General features: G+C 37.5%; 1 protein-coding gene across 3 annotated transcripts in view; it reads left to right on the top strand.

Annotated features, from left to right (window-relative positions):
* The first annotated feature begins 453 nt into the window (after positions 1-453).
* Positions 454-18,348, top strand: part of lrp8 (low density lipoprotein receptor-related protein 8, apolipoprotein e receptor) — a 128,544-nt gene continuing 110,649 nt past the window's right edge. For all 3 annotated transcript variants that reach the window (XM_088425158.1, XM_088425159.1, XM_088425157.1), the window contains exons 1-2: positions 454-631; positions 1,266-1,391. In XM_088425158.1, the coding sequence (XP_088281284.1) occupies positions 565-631; positions 1,266-1,391 (193 nt within the window). In that variant the 5' untranslated portion in view covers positions 454-564. The remainder of the gene's footprint in view (positions 632-1,265; positions 1,392-18,348) is intronic.

Here is an 18,348-nt window from a genome sequence, read left to right as displayed (position 1 = left end):
CGAAGACTAGCTGTGTGCTCACAGGCAATGCACTGCAAATGTGGGAGACACACTGAGACGACATCAAGGAAGGAAGTTTTTAATGAAAGAAAGAGTGCGTACCACGTACTATTCATGTGAGTAACCCACAAAAAAAAAAAAAGTGCACCCCTGGCTATGCCACCATCTTCTTCAATAACAAACCAACTGGCTGAGCAATACCATTAATAGAGAAACACCGTACTTATGTCACGTGTTACTTTGAAAAAGTTTAAAGGAAAGCGTTAAAGTTGGTGATCGTTTTAAGACGCGTCCCTCTCATCGTGACTCAGCAGAGGCAGCAGGTACGACCTCCCAAGCTGGTTTTTAAACCAACTGCCAATTACCACACACCACCCTCAGCCTCAGCTATCCCGCCCATAAACGTCACGGATTCAAACGGCAGCAGAGGCAGAGGCAGAGAAAGGAGGCAGCCGAGCGGCTCACACACATTGTACCCAGGCTGAGCTTTAACACAGGACACAGCGACATTTTGGGGGTCACTCGTTGGGGTCTCTACTGCATGCACAACCGGAGGACTTAAAGATGTGGAAAGAAGTCGGCAAGCTCGCGCTGTTTCATTTGCTGCTTATGGAGCTCCACTGCGCGAAAGGTAGGACAGACGCTTTGCCTCATTTGGAGCGATTGGTGTCGCGCACCGCAAGACTAACGGGACGACTGAGTCTCGTGTTTTTGGAAAAGACTTGCAATCACAAACAAATGAAACCGAAGCACAGTGCTGACAGTGATGACAATGAGCTGGAGGGAAGATGTTACCTACGCAAGCGAGTGCACGTGTTCTACATGCAGTGCGTGGGGGACGTGTGTCATTATGGGTTGCAATGTTTTGTCTTCTTGCTGACAAAAAATATATATTAGAATGTGCACAAATAAACAATTAACACGTGCAGCAAAGTAGACAACTGACACAAGTGAACATAACAAAAACGCCAATTAGTCAGAAATGTTAATGCAGGTAAATAAACATCAGAAGTAGGTTGTAGACGTGGCTGTAAATCGAACGGAAATTACAACTTTAAATCACGCAGTACTTAATGTGAATAAAATTACGGTCTCCGTTCCTTCTAAAGATATAATCTTGCGAAAACGTTTCACCATTAAAATGAACAGCCGCTCAAACGATTATATAAATCGACCCTTTTAATTTACATTGTCACAATGATAAGCATTTTGTTTCAAAATGGAAAAAAATGGTAGGTTACTGACTTCTTGTTTTATTAATTCAGGAACTCATACAGAATTGCAGTGTGAAGCTGGGCAGTTTAAGTGCAACAATGGAAGGTGCATCCCGACCCTTTGGAGATGTGATGATGATGATGACTGCTCGGATAACAGCGATGAGGAGAACTGTCGTAAGTAGCAAAGTGCACAGCTGCAGAAATATATTGGTGCCATTGTTTTCTGTGGATGTTACCAACAATTACTGCCTAAAAGACGCTCCCACATACTTCACACAATTTTTTTCTAACATGAAGCACTTAGGACAGGGGTCACCCACCTTTTTGAAACCGAGAGCTACTTCTTTGCTACTGAGTAATACGAAGGGCTAGCAGTTTATGTGAAGACACCCATCATGCTAATGATTTTTCACAATAATTAAGGAACAGCTGTATTTAATATGTAAATCAAGTGTAATAAGTAATGTAAATGTAATACGTGCATAATCGTTTGCAAAATTCAATAAATATCAAAAATGGTTTCTATATTAAATGCTATTCGCTGAACAGGCCTGTGGGCTACCTAAGTGATCTTTGGGTGCCCGCGGGCACCACAATGGTGACCCTTGACTTAGGATATCAAGTGGTCCCTAGCAGATGTTATGCTGAAAATAAGCTACTTTTCTTGCTGGGCCCCTTTGGAATCTCAATCAGACATCAGTGTGCAGGACTTGCAAAACCTAAGACAAAAGGTCATATGGTCTCAGGAATTTACTTAATTCTTACTAAATTTTCGCTTGTGCAAATTTGGGCTTTGCCCTCATTAGGTCACATCAGGACAATTACAGATTACAACTTTTTTCCCTTGCAGCTTCTCTGTAGGACTGTTATTACCAGTATTACTCACCCAACTACATAATTAATGGTCTGAATTCAGAGTAATTCTGCCCTGGAATAAGATTAAGAATACAAATAAAGTAATATGGGCTGCACCATTACACAGTCTGGGGAGTGATTCAGCATTTATCAATACAAAACCTACTTGTAATTGTTATGGATGTGCTGATACTGGCTGTTTTTTTTTTTTTTTTTTTCCTAGGCAAATTTTGTTTTTGTCTGTAGCTGGCAATAATCATAGTATAAAAACAGACAACCATATAATTGTCATCGTTCAATCAAATACAGCATTAGGTCCTCAAGAAAAAAGTAAAAAAAAAAAAAAATCTCGCTACTTTTTCCTCCTGGGGCCTCTGAATGCCTTTAGGAAATTGCAAGGACAACCAGACGAATAATTATGGCTTACGAATATGTCATGGCACTAATTGCTTGAATGGTTATATTAGTGGCAAATTGATTCATCACTTGTCTTCTGCACCACCACAGCCGGTCTCTCACTTAGCGCACCCACAATAGTTACTGACTCTGAATGGCGTACGATTTTCTGATGGTATTTTCATTGACATACTGGTTGGGATTATGTAGCGTATTGTTTTGCAATAGCTGAAAGGAAGTGTTGTTACAATTATAATGAGTCTAATAGGATTCATTACATTGGCAGAAAAAGTTGCTTGAATATACAGATTGAAACATAGTGATCGAACAAATTGCAATGCTAGATGTGATTGTATTTAGCTTTTGTGCTTCTTTTTTCACTCTCACAATGACTGACGGTCATAGTTAGGTTAATGCCAAAATTCGTGTTTCTGAATTCTGGATATCTCCGTTTATTTGTGTTAGTGAAGAGGCTTATGTTACTTGTGTGGTCCTGATCGAAACCACATTGTACCCATAACGTCCTGACACAAAGAGACATAATTTCCGAATCTTATACTACCATGGAAACACATGCATGACGCTCATCACTGTAATAAAATAATCAGTGCATATGAGTTTTTCCCTGTTAACACCACACAATGCATTCAAGTTAGGCTCACTAGGTGGCAACATTACACAGGTGGCTTTTACTTCTCCCTATGGCGAGTGTGTTGCTTTGTTCACTTTGTCGCTAGCCTCTGCGATGTTTAAACAGTATAGTGCTTTCTATTACAAGCAATTCTCGACCAAAAAGACCCAGATTTCTTGAGGACAGAGAATGCGCAGAACACAAATGAATGTCCCCTTCAGAGGTAACCCAAATGTGTTTCGATAATCACATACACATCTGCGTTAGAAAAGGAGTACATGAAATAAGTTATTTTGATTTTTAAATCAAACAAATGAGATCATTCAAGTGGTTGTGTGCATTTAGACAGCCTTTAAAAAAAACCTAAATGCTGTCGATATTTGGGTTTAAGAAGAGTTATTGACTATATGTAAACAGTCAATGTCTTTTGGTCTTAATTGACATTTTTCCAATTTACTTCCAGCTGTTTAGTGTACTGCGTTAGAATACATTTGGACTGTATGTTCTACCATTTGACACTTGACTCCTGTGTCTCTAAAAAGATACCTCCCACCTTAATTTTGTAACATGGACCATATTTGAATTTCCTTTGGAACATAGAGCTGTGCCAAAAAGCCAAGAGAGCCTTTGCACCAAATGAGCATCAGCTGATAGGTTGGTCAAGGATAAATCCAGTAGCATGAGCCTGGTTGCCAGAGCAATGCTTAGTGGCTGGCAATGTGCCAGCTCTTCCAACAGATGCCACCACTGTGCATCCTCCCTGGAACCTAATATCACTGGCAAGACTGCGAAAAAGAGGAGGGTCAAAGAAATGATTGAATACGTTTAGAAAGGATGGAGCAGGATGAGGAGCTCATTTAAATGGAAGAGCAGAGTCATTTGGGGCAACAGTCCTGGTGGCACACTAAAAACTGAAACTTTATCCATCAGCCATCCATCCATCCATTTTCTAGAGCATCTTATTCTCACAAGGGTCGCAAGCTAACTGGTGCCTATCCCAGGTGACACCCTGAACTGGTTGCCAGCCAATTGCAGGGCACACAGAGATGAACAACCAATATGTCCTGAGGATATCCTGAAAACGGAACTTTCTTTTAAAATGAAAATTAATATACATTAAGTCCCATTGCTCTTACTAGTGATCATATTCTATGGAACAATATTTGGGGTATATTGTACCTGCTCGAAGTGAGTTACTTAGATCTCGCTAGATCATATCACACTGTATCTGCTTTTTTTTATGTTGTTGTGAGATGACTTGAACTCAGCTGGAGGTTATGAATATTTAAAAGTGCAATTCAACATTTGAAACGTATTGAGGGTAAATCTATTAGGAAGTGCTGTACTTTGCACCACCAGTTTGAGAAATTAAAAAATTAAGTGTTATTAAAAAGTAGCACCAAATTTCACAACATTTAAGAAAAAGGAATGCCCTGTTTGAATCCGTGTTAATGTCAGTAAGGGGGGACAATGTAAACCACAAAACTATATCTCGTGGTTTTCGGGTTTACATTTATGGGCACTCCGGCTTCCCCCCATACTCCAAAAACATGCATGGCAGGTGGGTTGGACATACTAAATTGTCCTTAAGTGTGATTCGGTGTGTGAAAAGTTGATCGTCTCTGTGTGCCTTGCAATTGGCTGGCAACCAGGGTTCAGGGTGTCCCCTGCCCACTGCCCCAAGTCGGCTGGGATAATTGAGAAGCACTGACCTAAAGATATGGCCAGTCAGTGCTGATAGAGCATGTAGTATTGTATGTTACAAATACTGTACATACTGTAGAAATTGCCCTCTCCAAATGCAGCATCTGAGAAGTCTTGCACAGATACTTGCTGAAGACTGAGATGTCTTTTGTGCTTTAGATCATGCTCTCCTCTTTTTCCTCCAGTTCCTCTACTCCCTTCTCAACATGCCTCTTGGTAGATTCCTCTCTTGTTGCCCGGGGAGACGGCAAAGCTCAGTTCATGCTAGTGGGGCTTTTTGAGTATATGTGTGCTTTCTTTGTTGTGAATGCAGCATCGCTCAACATTTGTGAACACATGGCAAGCCTCCTCCTCTGTACAGCAATGTATGACCTATATTTCAAATGTGGAATACGGGAAAAAAGAGGCCTTATCATTTTGACAGCAGATTTAAGTGGATTTAAACATGCCTAATCCAATGAGCCACAGTCAAAATCATCTATCTGAACCTGATGTTGGCTTTTGATTTACTCCCTAGATACAGTAACTGTAAGGAAATAAAATTATAATTGCAAATTTTTTAAATAATAATGATTCAGTTGATTACAATCATGTCATTTTAAGAGAGTAAAAAAGTAAATAAATCTTGAGAGGTTAACAAGTGGCTTCGATATCTTTGTCTTTATATTTTAAAATATTTCACTGACTTATGACTTTTTAGTATTAAACCATATTTTGTGTGTGTATCTCTCTCTCTCTCTCTCTATATCTATATATATATATATATATATGTATATATATATATCGATCTAAATATATATATATATCTATCTATCTATCTATATATATATATATTTATATATATATATATATATATATATATATATATATATATATATATATATTTATTTATTTATTTTTCTATCGCTGCTTATCTCACTAGGGTCGAAGGCTTGCAGGTGCCTATCCCAGCTGTCTATGGGCAGTAGGCCCGGAACACCTTGACCTGGTTGCCAGCCAATTTCAGTGCACACAGAGTTGAACAATCATTCACGCCTCACAGTTTAGGGACCCGCGTTCAAAGCCGCCTCGCGCCGGCCTTCCTGTGTGGGGTTTGCATGTTCTGCATCAGCAAGCCTGCGACCCGTGTGAGGATAAGTGGCTCTAGAAAATGAAAATGGATGGATGGGGGGAGATTTATTTGGACATTTATAGAAATAATATCCAAAATAGACAGGATGAAGTCTTAGTGTTTTCCCGAGTGTGTATATCCAAGATATGTGTACACTGATCGGTGGTACGGCAATGCGTGTGTGCAACTGCATGATAATGAGCCTCGGCAGGTCAAAGGGGGGTGGCGTCTCCTCACCAGTCATACAACAGTTTCCCATGGAGGGGACATCACAACACATTTCACGGTGCCGCTCTACATGTAAGTGTGCAAGCTGGGGGTGTCATGCTGACACCCACACTCAAACACATCACACAGCTGAGGTCAGACTTCTAAGTGTGAGGTCAGGAGGTCAAAGTGAACAGTGGCTAAATGAATTAAATAGAAGCACACATACTTAAAATTAAAAGCAGTCAGAGGGAGTATTGAGAGCAATAACACAGAAAAACTGAAATTGAAATGTACAAGGCAGATACTCAAATTAGGGGTCAGCAACAAGTACTGACCTCTAATTAGAGTAGTTGCGTGTTTGCAGATATTGTGGGTTTGCATCCTTGCTTTTGAATTTGTGAGAATGTTAACAGCTGCAGTGTAGTGATATACAGAGAGCGGTACCCAATGCTGTGTGTTCATTACACCATGGAGCAACACAGTTGTGTGTTGTGGTATATGTTGCGAAGAACAGACAAATCAGGGAACTGGGAAAATGGAAAACTGAAATGAGTACAGTCACGCTTACAATGTGACACAATTACAAGTGACACAATTTTCTTTAGATACTTTTCTTGAAATACGAGTTTTGTGTATTTTGTTTTTCTTTTACTTGTGAGAAACAGTTTGAGATATGAGGCGTATAGGTTGATAATGAAGAATTCTTTTGATGACTGAAACCTCAAGTTATTTGATGCCACTTGTAGTTTGTTGTTTGCTTTCGCTTTGTGTATGTAAAAAAAACACATAGCCCTTTGCCATAGGATTGCCCATTAGCTGAATGCTAAGTGAATTTGGAAACACCATAGACAAGCTAGCAAATATAGTCAGTGTATTGAAACCATTCAAGCAAGAGATATTTCAAAAACGATGGTCACAAATGTGTGCTTTTATTATTTTTTTTACTTAGAGAAATACTACAGATGGATAGATTTTCTTAAAAAAAACATGTCAAGGATGAGAGAATGGATTAACAAAATTTCTATTCGTTTGGAGAAGCTTGATCTGAAATACAAGTTATTGTCATCATGTCATGGTACCTCTGTAATGATCAAAACACAAATCACATTAGCTATAGCTGGTTAATTGTCTGTATTGATAACCTTATGAATAGATTTCTTTTTCTCAATGACATTACAGCAACAATTTTGTCTTTATTTTTCATTATTTATTATTATAAGAGTTTTATTTTTATCACGACCGTTGGTCAGTCTTTTTGCTTGTACTTGCATTTTGTTATTAAGTGGAAATGACAGGCCATAGGATACACTTCAAATTCCTTGTTGGCTTTAATTTCTTAGGATAGTGTAATATCAAATAGAACCATCTGTTTGCTTAGTGCTACAAGCATTTTGTCGGATGAGAAGATATGTGTCAAATGCAGTATCACAGGCTATCAACCAACAGTATTCAGTGTGCTGAATAGGTGTTGGGTGCCGCAGTGCAAAGAAGCAGTGGGGTAATTTTAGCTGAGGTCAGTGCTGCCCTCGGGCGATTCGCTATCTCTCTGTGCATTGGTGCTCTCTTGCTCATTTTAGGTCCAATTTGTAGCTTTTGCCCCTATCACTGCATCTGTTCCACATCTCTGTCCTGCCTTTGTTATGCAGGCTATTGATTTATTTCCATTAAAAAAAAGTCTTCGGGAATCAAAACACGCGGGCAGTGATTGCAAGGAAGTAAAATTTGATTATACCCATAAAAGACGATTATCATGTCAGCAGTTACTGAAATCGAGTCACATACTGTATGTAAAAGTAAAGCGAATACATCCAATGATGTGCAGCTAGAGAACTACTGTACATTCATTCTTATAGTAGGGACTATCTATTGGTACAGAAGCATTAGAAGGCCCAAGGTTTAACCTTTTTGGGTGGTGGGCCTGTTATTGCAGTATGGAGTACTGTCCAATACCTATATTGATCCGATACAATATCAGCAGAAACTATGCATTTTTATGAATTTTTCAGTTTGATATTTTAGAAAAAATAGAAGACGAAGTTCTACAGAAAATACTATTGGATATAAAAATAACAAGCACATTATTTACTTTTAAGGAAATTTGAATCAATTAGCAGTCAAAATGTCATTTTCGGTCATTTCGAATCGAATTTTTCGTCAATTCGATTTTTCAAAATGGGTCTCAATTGATAGCTAGCACTGTAAATATAAGGAATCAGGTGAGACACTCAACACCATTTCACACTGGTAAATAATATATTAGGGTGTGAAAAGCATAAGTGTTTGTCATGCAAATATATGGAAAACATTGCCCCCTAGTGGTAGGATGACAAAGTGCTTGATTTAACATGTAGTGTCGGCTTTTTAAATGTTAATATTGCAGAGGATCAGCTGAATTAATCGTGACAGCCAATATTGTGATTGCGATTAAAAGTTGATGAATTGTGCAGCCCTACTTGTTATAAATGCAAAAACATCAACTGGTGTTATACACCGTTCAGCTGCAGCCCATTTCAGCAACACTGGTGGCAGCAACGTTCCCTTAAAGCAGTTCTTCTCAAGTATTGGGGCAGGCCCCCCTGGGTGGGCGTGACATGATGTCCGGGGAAGCATGGATGACCTCCCCCCGGCTTTGTTTTTGTCATGTCAAGTCTAATTGCAATGAAATAAGAATTTGTTTTTTCGTTTGTTTCAGGCACTTAGATGCACTGGGTATTTTTTTCTTTTTCCGACTAAGCCGTAACCCGTATAAATGCTGTAAAAAATAATTAACAGTTGTTGAAAGTTGATTTCTATCTTTTTTTCTTTTGGTAATGTTAAAAAGGATACAGGTTTAGGTAGACTTAGACAATTTTTATACATAATCAATAATATTATTTATCGTCAGCGCGTCAAGTGGGGGGGTGCGCTAAGTTTTCTCTTTCCTAGGGAGGGCTTGGTAACAACTGATTTTCATCAAGCTTACTTTTATGTCAATGCCATAATGTTTGTGATTAATCTAATTATTACCTTTTTTTTTTGCGCCATGAACATGGAATGGATGAATTGGAAATACGTCTTATGCACATCTTACAGTGGTCTGGCCATAAAATGGAACTGGGCAACATTTTGTCTGTATGAGCTTTAATGACCGGAGGCACGTGTCATATCTATGGTAATGACAGTAAAGACACCAGGTTCCCAGAATGCATTTTGTGGCCATGTAAGGACATCATTATTTTTCCTATATATATTTTTGCCTCTGGTAGTTGAATGTTTGTGATACTTAATTGTCATATTTATGTTGGACTCTTTTTTTTTTTTTTTTTATGTTGTTACCTAAATGTTCAAATGCAGCATTAGAGTATACCACCGGATTGCAGGCGATTGATTGTAAGTTCATAAATGGTCTTATAACGGTTGTCGATGTGACTGTATCAGGTGTCTGTGAAATAGTCTCTGACACCCAGGTGTTCTTCATGCAAGTTGCAATGCAGTAAGCATTACTTATATAAAATATCACTTTTTTTTTAAAATTGACGCATGGTATATATTTTTAGGAATCGAGGGTTAGATATCTGTGTGATAATTAATGAGAATAGTATTTGTTGTTTGAAACCTCTAAACGGTACTAAGCGTAAGAGGAACAATTGGGCAACTGAACATTGTGTCAGAAAAAATAACAATAGACCCAATGTGTCAAAATCGGCCTTAATTTTTGCGTGTTTAAAAATGTAGTGTTCTTCAGATTAACTTGAACTTTCAAAGGCTGTTTCATACTGTCCAATTTTTGATTTGATTGGAAAGTTTTAGCATTTGAGGGAAATGTCTTTCATTGTAGGCCAGTGAAATAGGAACAACGGTGAGAGTAATGTTCATGCAACAAAAGATGGACTTTGACAGATATCAAGATAGATGACAAATCATTTTGCTTGTGTCTGCCTTTTACTGTTGCTTTGTTTGCTCTCAACAAACCAAGCAATGGGAACCTCTACTGGAGTCACACAATCTTAGCCACTGTCATTTGGGCCAAATAAAAAGCTGAACATTTCCATTTTGGGTTGAAATAGAGACATATTGTGGCAATCTACTGTATGCTAGCTAAAGCTAATGCTAACTGGGTATGTAAAATTGAAATTAAAATGATTGTGATTCACCATTGGCTCTGTAACACTGGTCCCCCTTGTGTTTATTTTCTTTCCACCAAATGTTTCTATCATAACTGCAATATGCAATGGAGTGTACACTATCAAATTTCATCATAGCCACCTTACCAAGTGTGTTTGATAAATTTATAACATACCCATGTTACACATTGCCTTGCTCAAATCAAGCCCTTTGAAAGGGTAGTCCTGCCTCATCCAAGTGATCCAGCCCTCCTCCTACCTCACACACTGCTGGACCCATAGTAAGTACTCATGATGTTACCATGACAACTAGGGGCGGACCTAATGGGTGCTACACTTTGCGCCCCGTATCCAAACAAGTGACTGTGATCAGCAATGCACATGCAAGCCTCTCCAAAGACAGCAGGGATTCTGTTTTTCCTCGTAGAGCTAGCATCAAGCTGTCAAATTACAGTGTCTCCATTCCTTTGCAGACTTGTGTCTGTGGCAGTGCAGGTATTCGGTTGTTTAATTTCACACTTGACGGGTGAGCAAGAACTCTAGAGACCAAACTGTGTGTATACAAGCAATGAAAAGTTAATTTCACATAATCTGTCCCCTTTAAAATTACAAGACTACAAACTTTGTACAATGTCAAACAAGCTTCGGTTTAAGAGATATGTGCATGCCTTATTTAAGTCACTCCAGTTTTTTATTTTAATTGTGAGGTGCCCACCCCCACCCCCCAGCTCATCTGTCTGACACAGTATCATGGCATTAATCTGCTCAGATTAACCAAATATACTAATGCGCCTCAGTTTTATTTAAATTTACCCCAATCTTATTTTTGGTTGTGAAATATGTGAAATCAGCAAACAATGATGGTGAATAAAACATTATTGTTAATACCTGTCTGCTGCGTTGACACCATGATCGCGTTAAGATATTCTGCATGTCATGTGATGCATGTATGCAAATGTTCACAAGAAATGTTCATAAAACATTTAATCAAGGGGATTAAAAATATTTCCTGATTCGGTGATTGATTTGATTAAAGTCTTACTAAGTCTCTTTCTCAGTGACCGATTCTGTGTTTCTTTTCTGGTGAAAGGTCAAAGCACAATAACTGTTTGGTTGCATTATGATTTTTTTTTTTTAATTCTTCCCAAATGAAAATACTCGCAAACACCATGATCCGAAAAAAACAACATTTGTTTAAAGCTGAATCTTGTATTTGGTATGCATGCATGTTTTGACAAGGGGTAGCGTTTTTGTTTTTTCTCGAATTCATGCAACTCGACTTTCAAGCAGAGTGCCTGCTCACAAGCAGATGGAGAGAAGCTTTGAGGGTCTAGAACGTCACAGAAGATCCTTGTACATTAATCTGAGATCTCCTCATCTATGCACAGATTAAAATCATTCCATCAAATACACTAACAATGAGGTTACTGCTGACAAATTTAGAGTGATAACACAGCCTGTTAAAGTTTAAAAGACTTTGTTTCTAATGTTACTGAATCGACTGTGATACAGTGAAAATAGATCCCCCATTCAATTTTTATACATAGATAGATAGATAGATAGATATCATTATAATTTCTTGCTATGTGTTGAGGAACACACATAATGATTATTTGGTTGGTCTTTTGGCACTTTCCTTCAACCTCTGCTTCTAGGCTGTCGATGTCACTTCCTAAGACGGTTTCAATGTTTTTCCCGGCAACAAATCCCTTTTTGTGCTCTCTGATTTGCTTTGCCCCTCACCCTAATGCACTATTATTTGCCATTGGACGCATAGCTTGAGTGTTGGGAAGCAGAGTGGCACCTCAATGGGAGGCCCTTCCTTCTGTGTGTTTGTATATATATGTGTGTGTGTTTGAGTGTGTGCGTATTGTGTAGCTGTGTTGTTGAGAAACCCATTAAAAACATCAGTTATTTTCAGATAACACTCCTCTCTTTTATATTTTAATACTGACAACGGTTTCTCAACATTACCCATAGTTTACGAATATCTTAAGACAAGAAAGCCTATCAGCGCTGCTATTGACACTGGAGGCATTGGATGCAAGTCCATCGGTGTTTCAAAAAACACCTCTTTGATGTTCTCTACTGCATTTCATCTGCCAAATACAGTATTTGCGCACACCTTAAGCAGCTTCCAAATGAAACCCTTCTGGAATATTAGGCAAATAAATCAGCTCAGCTTCTTCACCCTTCTGACGTTCTTGTTTGCTGGTACTGATTTTGCTGCTTTCCCTCCATACAGTATTTACCTAAGCTGACTGCAGCATCAAGGCATTCTGTGTTTTGTTCTATAGCAAGCGATTTTTCTTCACACAACAAAGGCAAATGAATGGGCCTCATTCCTATGGATGTGGGTGTGTAGTTGTCATTGCGAGTACAACCTTTTTGAACCAAGCTTTATTTATATATGCTTAATAGCTAAGCATGCCCTCTATTTTTCTATAGAATCTAAGGCATCTTCAAGTCTGCACTCTACCTCATCAGTTTTTTTTTTTTTTTTGAAAAGCAAATGAATGGCCTGGTTTTTGTCAAGTCTGTTGATGTTTCTGTTGTTGATTACGCTTTGTTTGTCGCTGTGAATTTAATCCAATTATAAAACTGTTACCAATGTAGATACAGTGTAGAATAGACCTTAGGGAGGCTTGTAGTAATTTACAAAACATGCAAATATGGATGTGCGGCTTCATTTTCTTGAACCCAATTCAAGCCCGTAATCACAGTTTCTTGCTTCGTACATTTGTAAATCATTTCAGTAGTTGATCATAGCTATGTGGCGATGACTGTTTACTTTGTCCATGTTTAAATTATGACATCATCGCTTGTTAAAAAGCAAAAGGGTGGGAGTCAGTGTAGGTAATCAAAACTAATCTTTTGTATGGTCCATTTTTTTATTTATTTATTTATCAGTGACTCTCTTTGTTCAACTATGGGGTCCAAAACTCAAAGAAATTAGTTCCAGCGCTTTGTAAGCTTGCTTTTTGGATCTCTGAGGTGTGAGCGATTATGGGGTGAAAAAAAAATACAAAACAGTTAATATAAAAAGCTAAATTTCATGGTCAATAAACAACAAAATAAATTAAAAGATAAATTATACAGCACATTCATGGTGTATAAGAACTCATGATGGAGCATTTTTCTTCTGCTACTAACCTACTAATCTTTATTGTAATAATTCCAATACAGAGTAAGAAATGCGAGAACAACAATAATAGAACACATAAAAGAATAAGACCGAGATTGATCTTTTGAGATTGATATTGTTTTGTGGATGGTCGTCTTTTGAACAATGTCACAAAGGGAGGCGTGTGCATGCATGTATTTGATTGTGGAATTTAGAAAATATCATGATACAGTTACTTCAAATTTAAAGTATATGGTCAACTCCATCAGAAAGCAACTAGAATAACAAGACAAGTTTGTTTTAGCAATATACCGGATGGGCCAGCGAGGGGATGCAGTCCCGTCTGCCGTAGCCCATCTGTCATCTTTCATGCCTTGTTGCTCATTATTTTCCACATTGCGATGCACCCAGTTTGAGCCCCATTCCATATATATATATATATATATATATATATATATATATATATATATATATATATATATATATGAGATTATGAGATTGTTGATACAGCACTTCCATTGACCACATTTTAGTTGGGTTTCAATGAGGTCAAGAGACAGATTGCAAACCAAACCAATTCTTGCTTGAGCTCGACAGAAAAAAAATAGTTTAATTGAATTAGAGCAGTGAAAAACAGAGCTAAAACATTCCATTGCACACTCCACTTTGGATCGACAGGACCTGCTGACCCAATTGTGACACAAGGTGTAAGCTTAATTGGCCCTCGGTGCAGCTACTATGATCTATTTGTCCATCTACTAGGTTCATTCAATGTCTTAATGACCTAGAAAAGTAGTTTTTTTTTTATTTATTTATTTTTTTTTTAACCAGATTGCATTGTGGTCTTTTTCTTCTATATATGCTCTAATTATAGAGTGTATTACATTACAGGAACGATCAGTTACATTTCCATCAACTGACGTTGCCTTAAAACAAAAGAAAATCTAGATCAGGGTTATCCAAACTACAGCCATAGGGCCATTTGCGGCCCACCATCCATTTTTCTTTTTCTCTTTCTTTTTGCTGGGATACAAACAGCAACTGGCTTCCAAGTCCTCTTTATGAATGAGACCGTTTCCTCCACAAGATTTACAAGCGAGCTTAGTTCCTCTTCAACAGGTAAGTAAACAAAGTCACCAGATAACGCCATCCTCCAAGCCATAGGTGTCAGATTATTTTTTTTAAGTGTCAAGCCTTGAAGCCTTGGTTATATACCGCTCAAAAAAAAAAAAGCACAATAAATAGACATGTTTGACCAAACATGATCATGATCATGATTAATAATCGTGATTTCAATTCGACCAAAATAATCACGATTATTATTTTGGACATAATCGTGCAGCCCTAGTTTCAAAGTATTTTCAACATTATAAATTGTTTAAAAATGTGCTAAAATAGGAATATGCAGAAATGCAACCAATATCGATTTGTTAAAGGAAAGATGAAACAGACCATTTTGGGGATGTATGGGGTTTCTGTCCAACATTTATCACTAGATGGATATTTAAGTGAATTAGTGGCAACGACATCATGAGTAATTAAAACTTGTTAGTTGTTTCATGACAGCCTACTATTTGGGCCGTATGCAGTGGAGATAAAAGGTCAACACCCTTGTTCAAATGTTAAGGTTGTGTGATATAAAAATCACAAGCTCAAGATATTGTAAATCTTTTTAAAATAGTTTTCATCATCAATGTGACATATGATCTTTCCAACACAAGCAAAACAAACAAACAGACAAATGAAAAAGGTTATGCGCTTCAGAACGTATATACTCTCATAACTGCGTGTGTTGCCGTTTACAGTTAACCAATCAGTTTCAAATCATTCAAGTGGTGAAAATCAAATGTCTAATTAAATCAAATTTTTAGCCGGTCTAGTATTCTTCCCTGACATTTTTTCATTGTAAAATCATTGCGACACAAGCGATGGTCACAGCGTTAGAGGAATCTTATTGTTCAAAGGTATATCAGTCAGGAAGACTATATCAAGTCATAATTATACCATAAAATACATTCAAGGCAGTCAGCATCAAGTCGAGAAAATTATGTCATAATTGTGAGCATGCTCCTCAAAATTGAGGAGTAATATAGGGTGAAAAGTCATCAGTGAGTTGATCAAGAGACTGACAGCTGGCTGTTTCTTGCGAGACACAATACCAGGCTTCTTCCTACGTCTGCGATATAGGATAGGGTGGCAAGACCATGCCTCACAAAGGTAAAAACATAATTGAAATCTCATGAATGTCTTGACTTGACTTGAGGAACGTAGGGTGAACTTTTGGGTTAAAATTCAAAAAGATATATGTGCGGCTTTTCACCAAATGTGTTCATTCCTGCCTGCAGTAAAGCATGGCTGCTCGCGTTGAGGCCACTTTCTTCAACTGGAACTGAGGCGTTAGTCAAGGTGAAGGGAATAATGAGCAGTTTGGAATAGCGGATTTTTCATGATCATGTCTTGCTGCTTAAAAACATATACTGGTAGTCCTTTTTTTTTTTAAATTACATTCAAAATACTGTGACTGAGCCTGCTTTTTTCCATGAATTGCTTCTCCTTCTAGATTTGGTCAAAGTCATTAATATCAAGGTAAAAAAAAGTCAAACGGCACAGACCACTTTTAGAGAGATGGCAAGGGAAAATTTCAGGAGGCTTAATGCCTCAAGATGTAGCAAACCATTTGGCGTGTGTACAGGCTAATTACTGACTTATATCAGTGAGAGGTCTCTAGAGGGTCTTTTCAGAATATGTGCAACATTCCCTCTGCTAATGAATTTAAATAATACATTTACACTATGTAGTGAATTACACCCAAAACACCAGAGAACATCTGATTGTGAGTTTATTCTGGGGCTAGGGGGCGATATGGTCAAAGATCTCAAAATATTGAATGTTCAAAGGAATTGAAATTTTAACAATGTAATAATTGACAGACATCAACAATAAACATTCAAATTCCAGTTTACTGCATGTGCTTAATGTGCTTTAGTGCTAAAACATGCCACATACTTTATGGTGCTTTGGCGTGAACCGCTACAAAAAACAAAACAAAAAAACAAAAACAGTTGCCCACTCAATCCTGCACACTAGACAACTTAATATATAGCGACACTAAGATGTGAACTGTTTGAACTAGTATCAGGGTCTGAGGCTCCCTGTTCAATATTGTATGCGCTCTATATACAGTGCAATTTGTTAGACATCCTCTTTAAATATTTGGAACCAATTTAAGGTTATATTATAGTACTGGATGTGTTTATTTTCAGTAAGAAATGTATAATGTGGTCCAATGTTGAAACAAAGCACATATACTATAAGTTGAATTCACTACCTTATAAAGCGGAAGGCTACTGTACATGTTTTCATTTCATTGTTGTCATTTGGTCACTATAGTCTACGTTTTCAATATTTAAGTAAAATTATATTATGTGTGAAGTAAATTGCTGTCCTACATCTCTTAATAAATTGTGGTAATACCTACTATAGATGATATAATCATAATATATACCTTTCACTGGGCACACATTTATTGGAAGCGAATCTAGTCAATTTTTCAACCACATCGGATTTTTTTTCTCTTATGGGGCCTGTTACAATTTTACTATCACTATAAAGATCCAGTATAATATCATTCTATGTGATTGTATGTGATTATGTTTCATTATCAAGAACATATTTCATTTTTGCCCCCTTTGCAGGCGTTTTAACAACTTGCCACTATAGAGCCCTTAAAAGAAAGAAAGAAAGAAAAAAAGCATCATCTTTTGTCTCTTGCCAAATGCGACCCGTAACCAGGCATGGCGGTTAAAGCCACCCATGGTTCATGGAGCACAAGAATCTCATCTCACTTTAGTAGGTACCATCTATCAAATTTGGTGCAAGTACTACCAGAAGATTATGGATTATTTCAAATTAAAGTGAGAATCTGTAGTATTTAGCAACATCTAGTAATTTTTGAAGCACACGCACTGCTTCAGAGAGACCATATTTCATATGCATATGACCAATTTGACACAGAGAAAGAGAGAGAGAGGGGTAGAGAATGAGTTTTTGTTTGGCTCCAAAATATTATTGTAATTGTTAATGGGATTGAAATTAGCCATATATTTTGAAAATTAGATTAGAAATATATTTGAGAAGTATAAAAGGCCAACTTGTACCCAAGTGACAAGACTTTTGTCAGGGGCTGTATACACATACACATACCTACACAAAACCCCTCCACTGTACTCAATTGTGATCTAAAATTCTTCTTGGTTTAGGTTGATGCTTAATATATAGATAATACAAACATCACTGGAAAACTCGCACATCATGCCACCTCGTTTGTTAAGTCTTCCCCATCCGAGTAATGCATTTTTTTTTTTTTTAATTTGAGTTTTTCATTTCATAAGAGCATTCTGTCAACCTCATGTGTTCTTTGTGCAATGGACCTTAGCATTGTGGTTAACAGTAAACTACAAAATGTCTGTACGCAATATGTTTCACCTTTTCTTATTGCACATTTGTGAAAAATGTAACATGTAATATTTTTTTTATTTTTTTTATCAGTGACCTTGCTGTTGCCATTTCAGCCAAAGAAATGGCTCATTTTTACATGGACGTATAGGATCATTAAAAAAAAAAACATTCATTTTTATCGAGATTGTTTATTTTTACTTTACAGACTAGGACAGCATAGGACGAAATAAATGTCAAGCATGTACAGAGTCATTGAGACACTGATTATATTCTGCACAGTGTGTTGAGAAACAGCGCTTACGTCTCTACTGTCTCTGGTGAGATGTTCATATTGACAAACTGTCTCAATTTTTCCAGACTGCACAGTGCACTCTGTAATCAAGTTCCACCACAAGGGAGGGATATTTTGTGATTTTGACAACATGGGTCTTTGCTGTGACAGGTAAATTAACTGAAGTCCTGCAGCTTGTAAATCAAAGCAAAACTCTGAGGTGAAAACTTTGGTGACCTAAAATAATATTTTCAACATGCATGGTTCA

Source organism: Hippichthys cyanospilos, chromosome 10 (genome assembly GCF_059441005.1).
Source record: "Hippichthys cyanospilos isolate Australia breed blue-spotted pipefish chromosome 10, RoL_Hcya_1.0, whole genome shotgun sequence".
In the NCBI taxonomy this organism is placed as follows: Eukaryota; Metazoa; Chordata; class Actinopteri; order Syngnathiformes; family Syngnathidae; genus Hippichthys; species Hippichthys cyanospilos.
This window is presented reverse-complemented; position numbering and strand designations above follow the sequence as displayed.